Below are 18,252 nucleotides of genomic sequence, written 5' to 3' on the forward strand. Positions count from 1 at the left end.
TTACTATCATATGCCTAGCGTATTTTTATTAATTCTTTTTTACTTGACCTATTGTTAATAAAAATATATTTTTGTACTATATCATTGTCCATTTTTGCCTGTAAAGTCCGATTTAGGGCCCTGTGGCCCTTTACCTCTTCTCTCTTCCAATCAAGTTTATACGGATGTGGCTTTAGGAGTGTCATTTCAAGTCTTGAAGCTGTCATTACCAACAAAGGATTTTGTACCAAGTATTAAATACATTTCAGTTAGCATCTTCAATCATTTTCCCCGTGTCATTCCATTTTTATTACACAGAACTTTGTTTCTCAACTTGTTTTGGTTGTGGCTTTACTGGTTGCAGAGCTATAGGCCTGACTCAGCAGAGAGACATGTCAGACTACTGAAGAGAGACCGCTGCTTCCACTGTGGTTGATCAGACATGACTTGGCACAAAACGAACACTTCATACAAAATGTGAGAACTGAACATATGACGTGAATAATAGTTTTGGCACAAATTGAATTTCACGGTTTCAACCTGTTCACAGTTCAGAAAATCCCCCCGATGACACGTTTGTCCTACCTGGCTCAGACAATATGGGCATTTCCATTAGTTTGACAAAAACAGGAGAGCCGACCTGGACCCTACTAGCCAAATGCCTATGAAAAAAAAAAAAAGGGAAAATAGATGGATTGGTTGGTTGGTTGGATCATTTTCATAGGGTTGTCTGACTCATAACTGAGTATAGGTAAATGTTTCTATATGGTCACACATATTTATTGAACATTTGCTAAATCTATTTTCTAATTGTACTGTGTGGAGCTCCACCGAAAGCGGAACTATAATGTTCTCCAGCGCCGTAATCCCACGGAGCTCCCCGCCAGCGTCTTCCAGTTGTTGATCCCCCCCTCCCCCTCCCCCTTTATTGGCCGGCCCCAGATGATGTCACAGTTCAGTCATCTCGGTGTACAGTGCAGATAGGCAGATAAGGGAAGTTTAACGCAGAAGAGACATGGTGGAGGAGATTTACTGTACTAAACCTGGAGGGTGCAAAATCTGGTACAGCTCTGCGCAGTAACCAATCAGCTTCCAGGTTTTATTATCAAAGCTAAATTACAAAAGCTGACGCTAGAAGACGATTGTTTATCATGTACAGCTGCACCAGATTCCGAGTGCTCCAGTTTTGGTAAATCTCCTCCATGATGTCTCTTATACATTAAAGTGATATTAAAGGGAGATTAATATACTTACTTACCTGCTCTGTGCAGTGGTTTTGCACAGAGCAGCCCCAATCCTTCTCTTCTCAGGTCCCCCACCGGCGCTCCTGGCTCCTCCTATTCTCTAAGTACCCCCCGTAGTAAGCTGCTTGCTTTGGAGGCACTCGCTCATGCTTGCTTCTGAGGCCCTCTCTGTGTGTTCATAAAAAACGCAGAACGGGCTTCCCCCCCAGCTCCCCCCCTCACTGGCTGTAATCGACAGCAGTAGGATCCAATGGCTTCCATCTCTCAGCCAACGAGGAGGCGGTCAGCACCTGAGAATGGGGAAGTGGGGTGGTGAGATTACCATAATTTAGGGGGAAAGGGGGAGGGACTGGGAGGTTGTAGAAAATAAGTAAACATCCTTTAAATTCGATTTGGTCCTACAGCATTATATGCTGACCTCACCTAGGAGAGAACTTCCTGCCTGCAGCCTCCTGGGAAACACATCACATGTTCCAGGAGGCTGCGGGACCAGTCTGAAAACACAGCAAGATCTTGCACATTCGCAGTGGGGCGTTGGCTGTGAAGTAGCAGGAAGTCACAGCCAGTTCCCACATCCAAGATGGCGGCATCATGAATCTGAAGCCGGACAAAGGATTGGCTCCAGTGAAGACACAGCAGGACTCCTGGGCTGGTAAGTGTCCGTTTGTTAAAAGTCACAAGCTAAGGGATTTGTAGCTGCTGACTTTACATTTTTATAAACAGACTGATGTTCCTCTTTATAAACAGGGAGGGCCAGCATTAAGAATTTATAATGCAACAGGGTGGCGCCATTATTCACTACAGCGGCTCTGCATCCTACCTTTATACTGAATTATAATAATCACTATACTGAGGTCTTTTTTTTCTGTGTTCTCTTATTCTAGGTTTCATAAACTGGCTAAATACTTCTCTGGCTCCCAGTGCCTAAAACATGTTAGAATGGCAGTATCATGCAATGCAGTAGAAACCTGAGTGGCTTGCAATGCAAAACCTTTCACTTGGTCTAATTTCTTTCTATGCAGGAAATGAACAGGATGTATACCCGCCACCATGTAAAGGGGTAGATTCCTTAATTGCTATGGCAACAGGGCACCACAGCAAGAGGCTCTGCTGTCATGGCAACAGGGTACATTCACCTGTCACCATGGCAATGTGACAGATATTCACTTTGCAAAGGCAAGGGGTTCAATATCTCTATTGCCATGGCATCAGTGCATAGCCATCACTATTAAAATGGGAACACCAAGGATATAGGTTCATGACAATAGTGCCACTCTGTCAGGGCTGGGCTCAGCCCTTCCTTCTCAGAGCTGACTGCTCAGCTGTCGGCTAATTACCAGTTTACCATCTCTCCACAGTTACTCAGCTGTTGATGATTTCCTGCTCATCAGTCCTGCCTACTTAAGCCATCCAGTCCAGAGAATCTCGGCCTTTGCCTTGGTCAACATCACAGAGCCTATCTCCTGCGTTCCTGTTTAAAGACTTGCTTTGCTGACATCCCTTCTGGCTCCAGATCCTGCTTGTTGTTCCACTACATTGATCCCTGACTTCTGGCTTGGCTGACTATCCGTGCCGGTTACATAACTTTGGCTATGTTTTGACTACGTTTGTTCTTTTTTATTTTATTATTAAACGAGTGTGATTTAACTGTACTTCTGTCTCGGTCTGATTTCATGGTTTCTGACACACTCCCTCCATCGCCATGGAAAGAGGTTGGATCCCTTTGTAACTGATCCTTATGTCAGCATGGCTTGTTGGGTATCATCAGTGCATGATATGGATTTAATGACTTCTGTGAAGTAGGACTTGGGAAACAACAAGAGAGCATAAACCAATCCGATTACAGTGACATAAAAAAATAATAAAAACACTTCAAGTACAGCAATGCCTCTTCCATTACCCATCTGATAGGAAGTAGTACTGCCAAGTGTTAGAGATATCCTCAGAGTAAATCGTTCTCTCTATACCATAAACTTCCACTGTGTCTTTCCCGATATCCTGAGGACGGGATCCGAGGTCACTCTGGAAGATACAGAATAAAACATAACTGAGCACGGCACAGAATACTGAGTTATAATCATGTTCTGTGATGAGGCCTTAAAGTGGTTGTAAACCTCATACATGAAATATGAACAAAGCATATCCCTCTATAGTGTGTACTTGTCTCAGTCCAGAGCACCAAGTGTAATTTCTGTCTGCTGCTTCCCTCCTCTGCTATAAACATGAATCACTTCAGACAAGTTTTCCTGAGACCGAGAGGGAAAAAAAATAAAAAAATAAAAAAAAAAAGGTAGAAAGGGGCAATGGTGGGAAAAAAAAAAAATGACAGGAGCTTGGCACCTCTTTGCCAGTCCCAAGCCAGTGATATAAATTAGAACCGATGCGCTGTATTGTAAAAGGGTGTGCAATAAGCAAATTATGTAGCAAATTCTTAAGAGGGTTTCAGTTTATAGATTTTTTTAAAAGCGGGTAGATAAAGGAGTTTTTTGGCAGAAGAAACTGTCACGAAAACACCCAACCTGCTGGCAGATTTTTTTCTTAAAGGGGAAAAGTAAACCCTAAAACCAGACCTGTGCTTTGTGTCTATGCAGAGAAAAGCAACAGGTTCACTTTACCCACTTCAGCCCTGGAAGGATTTACCCACTTCCTGACCAGGCCATTTTTTGTGATTCGGCACTGCGTCGCTTTAACTGACAATTGCGCGGTCGTGCGACGTTGTACCCAAACAAAATTGACATCCTTCTTTTCCCACAAATAGAGCTTTCTTTTCGTGGCATTTGATCATCTATGCAGTTTTTATTTTTTGCGCTATAAACAAAAAAAAGTGTGACACTTTTGAAAAAAAAAAATATTTTTTACTTTCGGTTATAATAAATATCCCAAAAACAAATAAAAAAACAAATATATTCATCAGTTTAGGTCGATATATATTCCTCCACATATTTTTGGTAAAAAAATAAAAAATAGGTGAATATATTGATTGGTTTGCACAAAATTTATTGCGTCTTCAAACTACGGGATAGATTTATGGACATGTATTTTGTTTTTTTTACTGGTAATGGTGACGATCTGCTTTTTTTTTTAGCAGGAACTGCAACATTGCTGCGGACAGATCTTACACCAAATGACAATTTTTGGGGACCATCGACATTATTACATTGATCAGTGCTATAAAAATGCACTGATCAATGTATAAATGACACTGGCAGGGAAGGAGTTAACACTAGGGGACGATGAAGGGGTTAAGTGTGTTCCCTGGGTGTGTGCCAAGAATGGAACTTTTGTTTTTAAATCTGTTTAATTCGATGGCATTACTTCTGCTTTAACCAAAAAAATAATACAGCGCTCACACTGTGCACATCCTATATGGTGATAAAATGTCATATACCAGGTTAAAAAAATAAGTATGGAAAGATACTTATTCCCAGAGGTATAGGAATAAAAATGTCAATTAGTAGAAAATGGCTGACACTGTGGTGCTGGCAAGGTTACTTTCATTTGTGGGCTGGAAATCCACAATCTGTAAAATAGGAAGGGAAGGGAAGAAAGCTCCAAACCAGCATAGTATAGCACAATTTATTCAGTAAAATACCATATAAAACAGAACTCACAAGGAGGTGAGGGCAGGGGTCAAGTCCTGGGGAAAAAAGTGTGGGAACTCCCACCCAAGATCCACTCCCCCCCACCAAAAAAAAAAAAAATTATACGCTCATATGCACGAACACTTCAAAAGTGGTATTTTTCATCCAATTTTTGTATTGTGTGTATGAAGCTTAACTGTTAGTACATAAAAAAAAACAATAAACATAAATACGGTAATTCTCTGAATAATCAGCATTCATTCAATTGTGCTTCCATGCAAATGTGAACATCATGTTCTGATTTTTATTGGGGATGTTATTTTGTATATAGAGTGTTTATGTGGTGAGTTTACACTTTTCATTGAACAGAGTTTGGATAACACAGGGTTAAATGGAAAGGTGATAAATGAACTGCACCTTATCTGGACAGAATGCTTGGGGAGATAGTGATGTGTTCCTGCTTAGGAGATGTATGTTAGCTTGGGGGGGCTGCAAACTCTGCAGGGCTCCAACACACACTCGCTGCTATTCCAACCCTTCACATATTTCCACATAAACTTCCCTCCTGGCATGAAACTTTGCCGGGTATTGTGCTCAGCTTACCACCCCAAACTGATGTTCCTCCCTCAGCTCACCTCTCTCCCTGCATGTCCTGTGAGCAGAATAGCTGTGCTCCTCCTCTGGGTTCCCTCATCATATGGCACTGAAGATAGAGGAGGGGGGGATTCAGCGGGACACACAGAGCAAGTATGCAGGAGACTGGGGGGGGGGGGGGGGGAGGATGAGGAGACAGAAAATCACGAGGGGCCGGCGGGGGAGGAGCTCATCATGAGAGGTCTGACTAAATACAATGTCTTAGCAGCAGGGACCTGAGCTACCAGTCAGCTAGCTGTGATTGACAGGTAGATTCAGGCATTACCCTACTGGTAATGCCTGAATGGTCAGGTGTGCGGCACTTACTATTGTGAGCTGTGTCGGCGGCTGCTGGTGTAGCACCTGCCACACAGCTCACATACTTCAAAGTCTTGCAGGACACGGCTGCTAATGGGAACTGAGTTCCTGTTGTGGAAAAAGTACAGGAACTCCGTTCCCATGCGTTCCCGCAGGACTTGAGCCCTGGGTGAGGGGGAGAGAGAGGATGATGAAGGAGGCGTGGTTAAGATTCCGAAACACGTTCTGACAGCAGTTGGACTGACAGCTCCTCTCACTACTTCAGCTGGACACATCGTGTCTGGGCAGACATCCGATTTCTGGATATGCCATCATAGCAACACAGGGCAGCCTGACGCCGGTCTCCCTGTACAGACTCCAGGCTCATCTTGCTCCCCACCACAGCCGACTTTCTTCTCCACCAAGGACTACCACACAGCTCCCAGATGATTACTATCCACTGCTGACTGTAATCCTCTCTCCCCCTCACTCGCTTGTGAGTTCTATTTGTTTTATAACTCTGCCCCTCAACTCTGCGCCCAACTACATCACTAACCTAGTCCCAAAATACCAACCAAGCCGCTCTCTTCGGTCCTCCCAAGACCTCCTGCTCTCTAGCTCCCTTGTCACCTCCTCCCATGCTCGCCTCCAGGATTTCTCCAGAGCTTCTCCCATCCTTTGGAACTCCCTTCCCCAATCTGTCCAACTGTCCCCTAATCTATCCATCTTTAGACAATCCCTGAAAACCCTTCTCTTTAAAGAAGCCTATCCTGCTTCTAACTAACACTGTTTTACGTCCATCATCACCCCCCCCCCCCCCCCCACAGCTATTACCTTTTATAACAATTGACCCTTCCTCATAGATCTAATGTAAGCTCTAATGAGCAGGGCCCTCTGATTCCTCTTGTACCAATTTGTAATGTAACTGTAATGTCTGCCCTCATGTTGTAAAGCGCTGCGCAAACTGTTGGCGCTATATAAAACCTGTATAATAATAATAATAAATGGTATTTTACTTAAAGGGGTTGTAAACCCTTGTGTTTTTTCACCTTAACACATCCTACGTATCAGGGTGAAAAAACTTCTGACACTGACCTGCCTTCCAGGCCATTTTACTCACCTGAGCCTGTTCGTTCCCTTGGCGGAGACGCACTCTCTCTCTCTGACCGTGGTTCTCGGCTCTCGATTGGATAGATTGATAGCAGCACAGCCATTGGCTCCCGTTGCGGTCAATCAAATCCAATGATGCGAGCGCCGAGGGGCGAGGCCAAGTCCGGCATTCTGTGTCTATGCGTGCAAATGCAGGACTCGGGTGCCCGTAAGGTAAAACCCCAGGAGATCGCTTCTCCCAGGGGGTTTACCGATGCGAGGAGGAGCTGGGAGGGGGACCCCAGAAGACGAGAATTGGGGCCGCACTGTGCAAAATGAACTGCACAGTGGAGGTAAGTATGACATGTTTGTTATTAAAAAAAAAAAACAAAGGTTTACAATCACTTTAAGGTGAAAAACCTCCTGTGCTGCAGCAGCGTCCCTCCTGAACCCCCCTTATACTTACCTGAGCCCCGTAATTCCCACAACGAGAACAAGCACACCAGCTCCGGCTGGTGTCTTGTGTCCTGATTGGATAGATTGATCGCAGCGTAGCCATTGGCTCCCGCTCCTGTCAATCAAATCCAATGACTCGGGCATCAGGGGGCGGAGCTGAGACCTGCTGTCTGTGTCTACGGACGCAGCAGCAGGACACGGGAGTACGCCCGGACGGGTGAGAAATGCTCTCCGACGGGACACTCAGGAAGAGGAGGAGCCACGAGCGCAGTGTAGGGACCCCAGAAGAGAAGGATCGGGGCCACTCTGTGATTAACCAACTGCACAGCGGAGGCAAGTATGGCATGTTTGTTATTTAAAAAATAAAATAAAATCCGAACCTTTACAACCACTTTTATTAAATTGTGCTACAATATGGTGGTTTGGCGCTTTCTTCCCTTCCCGCTTTAACACCCACATTTTCAGCAGCACATGCTCAGCTTTGCTTTTCTTGCTGGTGCTCCGATCAGCCACCAAGAGCAAACAAAATAGTCTGATACTCCCACACATGGAGGATCTCTTATGTGGCAGAGCTGGCTCAGCACTTTCACATATGGGGCAGGCAAACCCCTTAGCCCTGTGTAAGCTCCGAGCCACTAGGACAGCGATGGTGAAACTTTGAGCCCGAGTGCCCAAAGCGTGACGCAAAACAAACTTATTTCTTTCAAAGTGCCAACGCAGAATTAAACCTTCCAGCGGCTCTGTACAGAGGATGGGACTGATCATCCCTCAGAATGAGCCCTAAGGGACCAGAACCTACGATTCTGACAGATTTGCTCAGAATGCAAGGTTCAGGAATGCGTTGTGCTCAGAATACACTGTGCAACATACACTGACCTACCTGACCATTACACTCACCTACCTGACCATTACACTCACCTACCTGACCATTACACTCACCTACCTGACCATTACACTCACCTACCTGACCATTACACTCACCTACCTGACACATGGACTGACCTACCTGACACATGGACTGACCTACCTGACACATGCACTGACCAGTACACTCACCTACCTGACCATTACACCCACCTACCTGACCGTTACACTCACCTACCTGACCGTTACACTCACCTACCTGACCATTACACTCACCTACCTGACACATGCACTGAACTACCTGACCATTACACTCACCTACCTGACCATTACACTCACCTACCTGACACATGGACTGACCTACCTGACACATGCACTGACCATTACACTCACCTACCTGACCATTACACTCACCTACCTGACCATTACACTCACCTACCTGACACATGCACTGACCATTACACTCACCTACCTGACCATTACACTCACCTACCTGACACATGCACTGAACTACCTGACCATTACACTCACCTACCTGACATATACACTGACCTACCTGACCATTACATTCAACTACCTGACACATGCACTGATCTACCTGACCATTACACTCACCTACCTGACATATACACTCACCTACCTGACATATACACTCACCTACCTGACATATACACTCACCTACCTGACATATACACTCACCTACCTGACATATACACTCACCTACCTGACATATACACTCACCTACCTGACCATTACATTCAACTACCTGACACATGCACTGATCTACCTGACCATTACACTCACCTACCCGACACATTACACTCACCTACCCGACACATTACACTCACCTACCCGACACATTACACTCACCTACCCGACACATTACACTCACCTACCAGGCTGCACTAGAGGGACAGACTGAACCAAAGTCGCCCTGGAGAAGGGGGAGCTCGAATAGGGTGCCTGTAGAAAGGAATGGCCGAATGCCTTATCGTAGGTGTAGGGGTCTGGGGCAATAAGCTGCAGAACAGAGTTTTCCTCCACCTCCCCAAATGTTTTCACCCCCAAACATCACACATGGGACAAGATGACTGGCTGCCCACCCCCCTGCCGACGTTACTGATGCAAGGAATGGAGCCGGCTCCTCCGTGCCTGCACCATCAGTGCAAGTGACTGCCTGGCAAGGGGATTTGCTCTGGAATGCAGACAGAGAGGGCCTGGCGTGCCAGCTGTGGCACACATGCCATTGGTTCGCCATCACTGCACTAGGAGGTTCCCTTCCTAGCGACCCGGCCTACGAGGTATTCATCTGTAGTGCACAGTTATGCCTGGAACATCTTTTTATTGTCTCTTTGGTTGTGTTATATATTTATTACTCACATAAGAAGAAATACACAAATTCATCTCAGCGTCGAAGGTCAGGAAGTCCAAGTTTTGCTTATTCTTCATTCTCACCAGAAGCCGCATTATCAGCAAGTTTGATGCTTCGGAAATAAATCCGCTCAGCGAGCTCAGGTCATGTGATGATGTTTCTTGCTGCATTTGCTACAAAGACACAACAGCGATTGATCTACTAGACATGAATCACACGGATGCAAAGAGGTCGCAAGTTTAATTATTTCATGTATTCAAAAATTGGTATATCTGACACTTCCAACACGGAACAAGGAGGAAGCTAATTAATCTACCGGTATGTTTTTAGAGTGTTGGAGGAAGCGACAGATAACCCAAATCAAATAAGGACAGGGAGCGAAGTGCAATATTAGAACATTTTAATCCAAAAGTTTTCTTAACCACTTAAGCCCCGGACCATTTGGCTGGCCAAAGAGCAGAGCACTTTTTGTGATTCGGAACTGACAATTGCGCGGTCGTACCACGTGGCTCCCAAACAAAATTGACATCCTTTTTTTACCCAGAAATAGAGCTTTCTTTTGGTGGTATTTGATCACCTCTGCGTTTTTTTTTTTTTTTTTGCACTATCAACAAAAAAATTGCGACAATTGTGAAAAAAAAAAAAACATTACTTTTTGCTATAATACATATCCCCAAAAAATATATAAAAAACGTTTTCCCTCAGTTTAGGCCAATACGTATTCTTCTATATGTTTTTGGTAAAAAAAAATTGCAATAAGCATTTATTGATTGGTTTGTGCAAAAGTTATAGCGTTTTCAAAATAGGGGATAGTTTTATGGCATTTTTCTTCATTTTTTTTTTTTTTTATTAGTAATGGCGGCGATCAGCAATTTTTATCGTGACTGCGGCATTAAGGTGGACAGATCGGACACTTCTGGCACGATTTTGGGACCATTCACATTTATACAGCGATCAGTGCAATTAAAAATGCATGGATTACTGTGTAAATGTGACTGCCAGTGAATGGGGTTAACCACTAGGGGGCACTGTAGGGGTTAAGTGTGTCCAAGGGAGTGATTCTAACTGTGGGGGCTATGTGTGACATGACACTGATCACTGCTCCCGATTACAGCTGATCAGTGACAGTGTCACTAGGCAGAACGGGGAAATGCTTATTTACATTAGCATCTCCCTGTTCTTCCTCCCCATGAGACGATCGCGGGTATCCCCGTGGACATCGAGTCTGCGGGACCCGCAATCACGGTCACGAAGCTCCCAGCGGGTTATCACCCCTGTAACATTTGTTTAGCTGTCTGCGCCCGTGTACAGAAGATTTCACCTCACTTTCTGTCCCAATGATAATTGGATTTTGAAAATTTTGGGCTGTTAGGGAAACAAGGATTGGTGATAAAGCTTCAGTGGAGACACCTTTTTCCCATATTAACTCTTACAGGAGAGAATTTCCCTTCCTAGAGGTAGATTTCCTCTCACTTCCTGTTATTTCCCTCTGTTTGTAAGTAGGAGTCGTTTGTAAGTCGGATGTTTGTAAGTAGGGGACCCTGTGTGTGTGTATATATATATATATATATATATATATATATATATATATATATATATATATATATATATATATATATATATATATATATATATATATACACACACACACACACACACACACATATATACATACACATACACACATGCACAGAAAAATACATATACACACCGGCCACTTTATTAGGTCCCCCTTGCTGGTACCGGGTTGGACCCCCTTTTGCCTTCATTCTTTGTGGCATAGATTCAACAAGGTGTTGTAAACATTCCTCAGAGATTTTGCTCCATAGTGACATGATAACATCACACAGTTGCTGCAGATTTGTCGGCTGCACATCCAGGATGCCGATCTCCCATTCCACCACATCCCAAAGGGGCTCTATTGATATCTGGTGACTGTGAAGGCCATTGGTGTACAGTGACCTCATTGTCCAGTGGTGAGATGATTGGCGCTTTGTGACATGGTGCATTATCCTGCTGGAAGGAGCCATCAGAAGATGGGGACACTGTAGTCATAAAGGGATGGACATGGTCAGCAACAATACTCAGGGAGGCGGTGGGGTTTAAACGATGCTCAATTGGTACTAAGAGGGCCCAAAGTGTGCCAAGAAAATATCCCCCACACCATTATACCACCACCACCAGTCTGAACCGGTGATACAAGGCAGGATGGATCCATGCGCCAAATTCTGACCCCACCATCTGAATGTTGGAGATGAAATCGAGACTCATCAGACCAGGCAACGTTTTTCCAATCTTCTATTGTACAATTTTGGTGATCCTGTGTGAATTGTGGCCTTAGTTTCCTGTTGTAAACTGACAGGAGCGGCACCCGGTGTGGTCTTCTGCTGCTGTAGTCCATCGGCTTCAAGGTTGGATGTGTTGTGTGTTCAGAGATGCTATTCTGCATACCTTGGATGTAACGAGAGGTTATTTGAGTTACTGTTGCCTTTCTATCATCAGGAACCAGTCTGCCCATTCTCCTCTGACATCAACGAGGCATTTTCCACCAAACAACTGCCACTCACTGGATATTTTCTTTTTTTTCGGACCATTCTCTGTAAACCCGAGAGATGGTAGTGTGACCAGGAGGTCAGCAGTTTTTGAAATACTCAGATGAGCCCATCTGGCACCAACAACCATGCCACGTTCAAAGTCACTTAAATACAATTTCTTCCCCATTCTGATGCTTGGCTTGAACTTCAGAAAGTCGTCTTCACCACATCTAGATGCCTAAATACATGGAGTTGCTGCCACGTGATTGGCTGATTAGCAATTTGTGTTACCAAGCAATTGAATAGGAGTACCCAATAAAGTGGCCAGTAAGTGTGTGTGTGTGTGTGTGTGTGTGTGTATATATATATACACACACACAGGTATATATATATTAAATAATAAGGGAGAAGACCTCAAAAATGCGCTTCCTCTATTTCTCCCACCTCGGCGCTGACAGTTTCAGAACTAGCACTCAACATAAATTAATAGTAATAGTTGGTTTGCACCTGAGACAGCAGCTACTTAAAAATATTTAAAAATTGAATAATCAGGTTATAGGAACTTTTCAATCTACTTAAGTAAAAAAAATTCATTCACAATAATCTAAGCAGCGCTCCCATCAACTCTGCATATTAACATAGTTGATTCTCACATAAATCGCATGAAAAATGCAGAAACGCATGAATAAACATAAATAAAATCAATCGATCGCTGTTGCTAAAAATTACTCAAAGCAAAAGCGGAGAAGGTAGATAAGTCCGTGGAAGGGCCGTAGTGGGTGACTCCAGTGGGTATAGATAGAAAGTAAGTGCACTTCACACAAACTCCTCCACACGGTGCTCCACACTCCCCCAGGGGGTTAAACTCACCAGATATTCATATATAATAAGCCTTACTCCAAATGTCAGCACAATCACTTCTGATTTACGCTTCCATCCTCCGGCAATAGGCAGCAGAGAGTTATGTGTGTTGAACCCACGCTTCCACTCCAAATTTATACCTCCGTTAATCAGCAATAGCAGCAGTACATAGAAAGAAATAAGCTCCACATCGAGTAGATCCTTTTTGTTTCAATTTATTCACACTTAACACAGTTTCTTATTTTGGCAAATGCAGTAAGCACTTAACATAGCCAACAAATTGTTCAACAATAAAAATTGCCAAGCACAGCGGCTGGCACTGTCCCCGCCCACCCCTGTATCAGATTGGCTGGAGGGTTTGGGAGGTGCGATTGGTTAGGTGCTAGCTAGAGGGAGGGACCAACTGACGATTTAACCCGAAACGGCGCGCCACTAAGCCACGCCCCTTTGACAAAGTCGTAGTGATGAAACCGGTCAGGGATTGGCTTCGCGGCAACCGGAAGCGAAGCTTATGCATACTGAGACCTGGACAAACACAGCTACGTAACAGAAGCCCTTCTGTGAGTTAAAGAGGGATTCCACCAAAAAAAAAAATATTAAAAGCCAGCAGCTATAAATACTACAGCTGCTGACTTTTAATAAATGGACACTCACCTGTCCCGGGTTCCAGCGATGCCGGCAGCCGAGGCCGATCGATCGTTCGGCTCTCGGCTGCTGTCGCCACCATTCTAGGTGAGGGAATCAGGAAGTGAAGCGAATCAGCTTCACTTCCCGGTTCCCTACCGCGCATGCGCGAGCCGCGCCGTGCCATAGGAAATCTCCGCGCTGTCACTGGGACCCGTGTGTGTCCCAGCAGACAGCGCGGCAGGGCAGGAAATGGCGTAGACTCCCACGGGAGTCTATGCCCCGAAGTGGGTGAAAATACCTGTCTTTGACAGGTATCTCCACCCCCCTCCCCCCTGAAAGGTGTCAATTGTGACACCGGAGGGGGGGAGGGATCCGATCAGCGGAAGGTTTCACTTTAGGGTGGAATCCCGCTTTAAATACTGACCCAGGTACTTGCCGGATTAATGTATTAGATAACTCAAGTGGAGTGGGGCTGGTGGACATTACCGTGTGCTATCTGGCTGTGTGATCTGCTGTGGGACCCGCTGTGCTTGGCAATTTTTATTGTTGAACGATTTATTGGCTTTATATAGTGCTTACTGCATTTGCCAAAATAAGAAACTGTGTTAAGTGTGAATAAATTGAAACAAAAAGGATCTACTCGATGTGGAGCTTATTTCTTTCTATGTACTGCTGCTATTGCTGATTAACAGAGGTATAAATTTGGAGTGGAAGCGTGGGTTCAACACACAACTCTCTGCTGCCTATTGCCGGAGGATGGAAGTGTAAATCAGAAGTGATTGTGCTGACATTTGGAGTAAGGCTTATTATATATGAATATCTGGTGAGTTTAACCCCCTGGGGGAGTGTGGAGCACCGTGTGGAGGAGGTTGTGTGAAGTGCACTTACTTTCTATCTATACCCACTGGAGTCACCCACTACGGCCCTTCCACGGACTTATCTATCTTCTCCGCTTTTGCTTTGCTTTGAGCATATGAACTGAGTAATTTTTAGCAACAACGATCGATTGATTTTATTTATGTTTATTCATGCGTTTCTGCATTTCTCATGCAATTTATGTGAGAATCAACTATGTTAATATGCAGAGTTGATGGGAGCGCTGCTTAGATTATTGTGAATGAATTTTTTTACTTAGATTGAAAAGTTCCTATAATCTGTTTATTAAAAAAAAAAAAAATTATTATATATACCGTATATATATATATATATATATATATATATATATATATATATATATATATATATATATCTTGTATGCTGATACTGCAAGCAACTCAGAATCTCAGCACTGCAGGGAGACATAATTAATAAGTCATATTGCCAGATTCACTGATACAAAAGGGAGTCATCAATAGACAGAAATGGATCCATACATCCAAACTAAATTTTAGAGGAGTCCCTTCTGATATGTGAATCCAGGACTCCAGTGCTGCATGGCTGAGTATATTGTTGCTATAATATTTCTAATAACTCACCTGACCCTCTATAACGACTCTGTTGATCACTAGCTTGTCTCCTTGTCTCTTCATGTGAGTTTTCTTGTCGAGAGAATGCGATTTAAGCTGAAAGATGATTAAAAGATGCTTATCAGGGTTTCAGAATGGCTTACAACCTTATTAAATAGCATTGTTAGATATAAAGGGTGGGGTATTTATGTAGCACCCTCCTAGTTTAGGAATTTTTCACATGATCACTATATACTTACTGTGATTTGATTTTCCACTTTTTTTTTGTTACACGTTTGTAATCTTATTACTGGCTGTAGTGCATAATACCCAGCACAGCACGTTCCTCATTTAATGAATTATTATGATTTTAGCTGCTGTATTATATATCGATCCAATACTGTTTTTATCTGTTTACATGATAAGATCATTTGTATAGCACGGCGTAGTATTTACTCATTTATCTTTTTGCACGATTTGTGAGATGTGTTTAACGGCAGCAGCTTTTTCTTCCTTTTTCTTTTCTTCTCTTATATATATACACCGGGCATCTGGTTCTTAGTGCCTCACAGGATTCTTTGTGTTTTTTTTTAGGAAGTAAAACCCACCAGGATTTACTTCCTCTTTAACTTCCCTGGAGATATGATTATGTCAGATTTTTGCATCTCAAAGCGGTACAATTATTTTGCATAGAAATTTGGCGTTTTATATTGTAGGCCTGCAATTCTGAGCAATAACTCACTTAAATCTGTCCAAACAAGAGTCTAGAAGACATCACGGGTATGATGAAGTTTGAAACACAAAATCATAAATTATAATATAATAAATAAATATAAAAAAATAATAATATAAAAATAGTAAAATTAATTTCCCCATGATTCAATATCGCTAAATTCTGCAAGTGTTCTCATTTACTAATCGCTGTTTTGTAGTTGGTCTAAAACCACTTTTGACGTAAAGGGACACTTTTTGGTTGCTATGGACAAATCTCCAGTTTCCAGGCAGAAAGAACAGTATATATATATATATATATATATATATATATATATATATATATAAAACTGCATGCAGGGCACTGGACAAACCACTGGGGACAAAAGGGATGTGAAGTGATTTCATACAGTAAATAATCTGTAAGATTACACTGTACTGTATGTATTATGATTTTTCTATTTTTTTGCATTTGCCCCCAGGCTCCGCCCCCGTGCCTCATGATGCTCGCAGGGAATAGAGCCCGGCACGAAGAGGCATCGGGCGGCGGACAGAGCCCGGTGCCTCTTCATAAAAGGTAAGGGGAAAAAAAAAAATAAACCCCAACAATCGAGTGGTGAAGGGGTTGTCATTCCTTTAAGATAAAGTTGTAAAAGTGGGTGGAGCTCCACTTTAACATGCACGTGGTGATGCATTGCAATGCACCAGTAAAAGCGTGAAGGGGCATAAAATCCTGTAAATATCGGTGACAAGAAAAGGCCTTACCTTCACATACTCATGAAGATGCTGTTCTAAGGTTTCCAGCTTCCGTGTAATATAAGCTGCAACAAAACCAAGAAAAATCAGTCAACCAAAAAATCTCAAGCAGCATTACACAGATATTCTAAGGAGAGTCCCCGCCACACTACAGCAGACAAGTGGCAGCATGCCCGCTGTACAGATTATTGCTGGAAAGTGATCTGGACATTAGATCAGCTTCACAAGTGCTGGGGTCATTGCAAAATGATGGTGCCACCCTCCCCCGATGGATTTTTCCATAATACAAAACAGTTTTGCTGTCAGAGTGCCCTTTGTGGGACTTCCATAGTAGAAGTCTAAGGACCTCTGTGTTCTAGCATTATGAAGTCCTATGAAGCCATTCTGGATGTGCCACAGAGAATGACAACTGCCACTCTCTGTAGCTTGGCATGCATTCCTGGGATCGCCATCATGTTGTACCGCTGGGCCGGGCACATGAGTTTTGGTTGGACAGTAAAGTGGAGAATATAATCCCTGCTCAGCCATGGAAAGGACAGGCAGTGAGGTGTTGGGTTACTCTGTCTTCCAGATATGTATTTTATGTAATTGTTAATTAACATGCAGTATAGGTCCACTTGACATACACTATATTAGCAAAGGTCTTGGGATGCCTGCCTTTACACGCACATGAACTTTAATGGCATCACAGTCTTAGTCAATAATGAGTTGGCCCGCCCTTTGCAGCTATAATAGCTTCAACTCTTCTGGGAAGGCCGTCCACAAGGTTTTTTTTTTTTAACAAGAAGAGAAGAGGATGTCCACAAGGTTTAGGAGGGTGTCTATGGGAATGTTTGACTATGCTTCCAGAAACACATTAGTGAGGTAGGCACTGATATTGGACGAGAAGGCCTGGCTCGCAATCTCCATTCTAATTCATCGCAAAGGTGTTCTATCAGGTTGAGGTCAGGACTCTGTGCAGTCAAGTTCCTCCACTCAAAACTCGCTCATCCATGTCTTTATGGACCTTGCTTTGTGCACTTGTACAGGGGGCTCACAGAGGCGAAGGGTTTGGGGGGGGTGACGGGACATGGAGGCACAGGGGTCTCGGGGGGGGGGGGGGGGGGGGGGGCTGACACATAAATACACAAGAGTCTCGGGGGGGGGGGGCACAGAGGCACAAGAGTCTCGGGGGGGGGGCACAGAGGCACAAGAGTCTCGGGGGGAGGCACAAGAGTCTCGGGGGGGGGCACAGAGGCACAAGAGTCTCGGGGGGGGGGGCACAGAGGCACAAGAGTCTCGGGGGAGGGGCACAGAGGCACAAGAGTCTCGGGGGGGGGCACAGAGGCACAAGAGTCTTGGGGGGGGCACAGAGGCACAAGAGTCTCGGGGGGGCACAGAGGCACAAGAGTCTCAGGGGGGCACAGAGGCACAAGAGTCTCGGGGGGGCACAGAGGCACAAGAGTCTCGGGGGGGCACAGAGGCACAAGAGTCTCGGGGGGGGGCACAGAGGCACAAGAGTCTCGGGGGGGGCACAGAGGCACAAGAGTCTCGGGGGGGGCACAGAGGCACAAGAGTCTCGGGGGGGGCACAGAGGCACAAGAGTCTCGGGGGGGGCACAGAGGCACAAGAGTCTCGGGGGGGGCACAGAGGCACAAGAGTCTCGGGGGGGGGCACAGAGGCACAAGAGTCTCGGGGGGGCACAGAGGCACAAGAGTCTCGGGGGGGGCACAGAGGCACAAGAGTCTCGGGGGGGCACAGAGGCACAAGAGTCTCGGGGGGGGGCACAGAGGTACAAGAGTCTCGGGGGGGCACAGAGGCACA

General features: G+C 44.5%; 1 protein-coding gene across 2 annotated transcripts in view; it reads right to left on the reverse strand.

Annotated features, from left to right (window-relative positions):
- Positions 1-18,252, reverse strand: part of LOC143925052 (ciliogenesis-associated TTC17-interacting protein-like) — a 34,176-nt gene that overhangs the window by 8,733 nt on the left and 7,191 nt on the right. For both annotated transcript variants that reach the window (XM_077449632.1, XM_077449633.1), the window contains exons 4-8: positions 16,459-16,514; positions 15,013-15,099; positions 9,524-9,688; positions 3,124-3,245; positions 565-641 (exon numbers count right to left, since the gene is read on the reverse strand). In XM_077449632.1, the coding sequence (XP_077305758.1) occupies positions 565-641; positions 3,124-3,245; positions 9,524-9,688; positions 15,013-15,099; positions 16,459-16,514 (507 nt within the window). The remainder of the gene's footprint in view (positions 1-564; positions 642-3,123; positions 3,246-9,523; positions 9,689-15,012; positions 15,100-16,458; positions 16,515-18,252) is intronic.

This window comes from Lithobates pipiens, unplaced genomic scaffold (assembly GCF_037356315.1).
Source record: "Lithobates pipiens isolate NorthernLeopardFrog02 unplaced genomic scaffold, aLitPip1_a1.2 Scaffold_22, whole genome shotgun sequence".
Taxonomy (NCBI): Eukaryota; Metazoa; Chordata; class Amphibia; order Anura; family Ranidae; genus Lithobates; species Lithobates pipiens.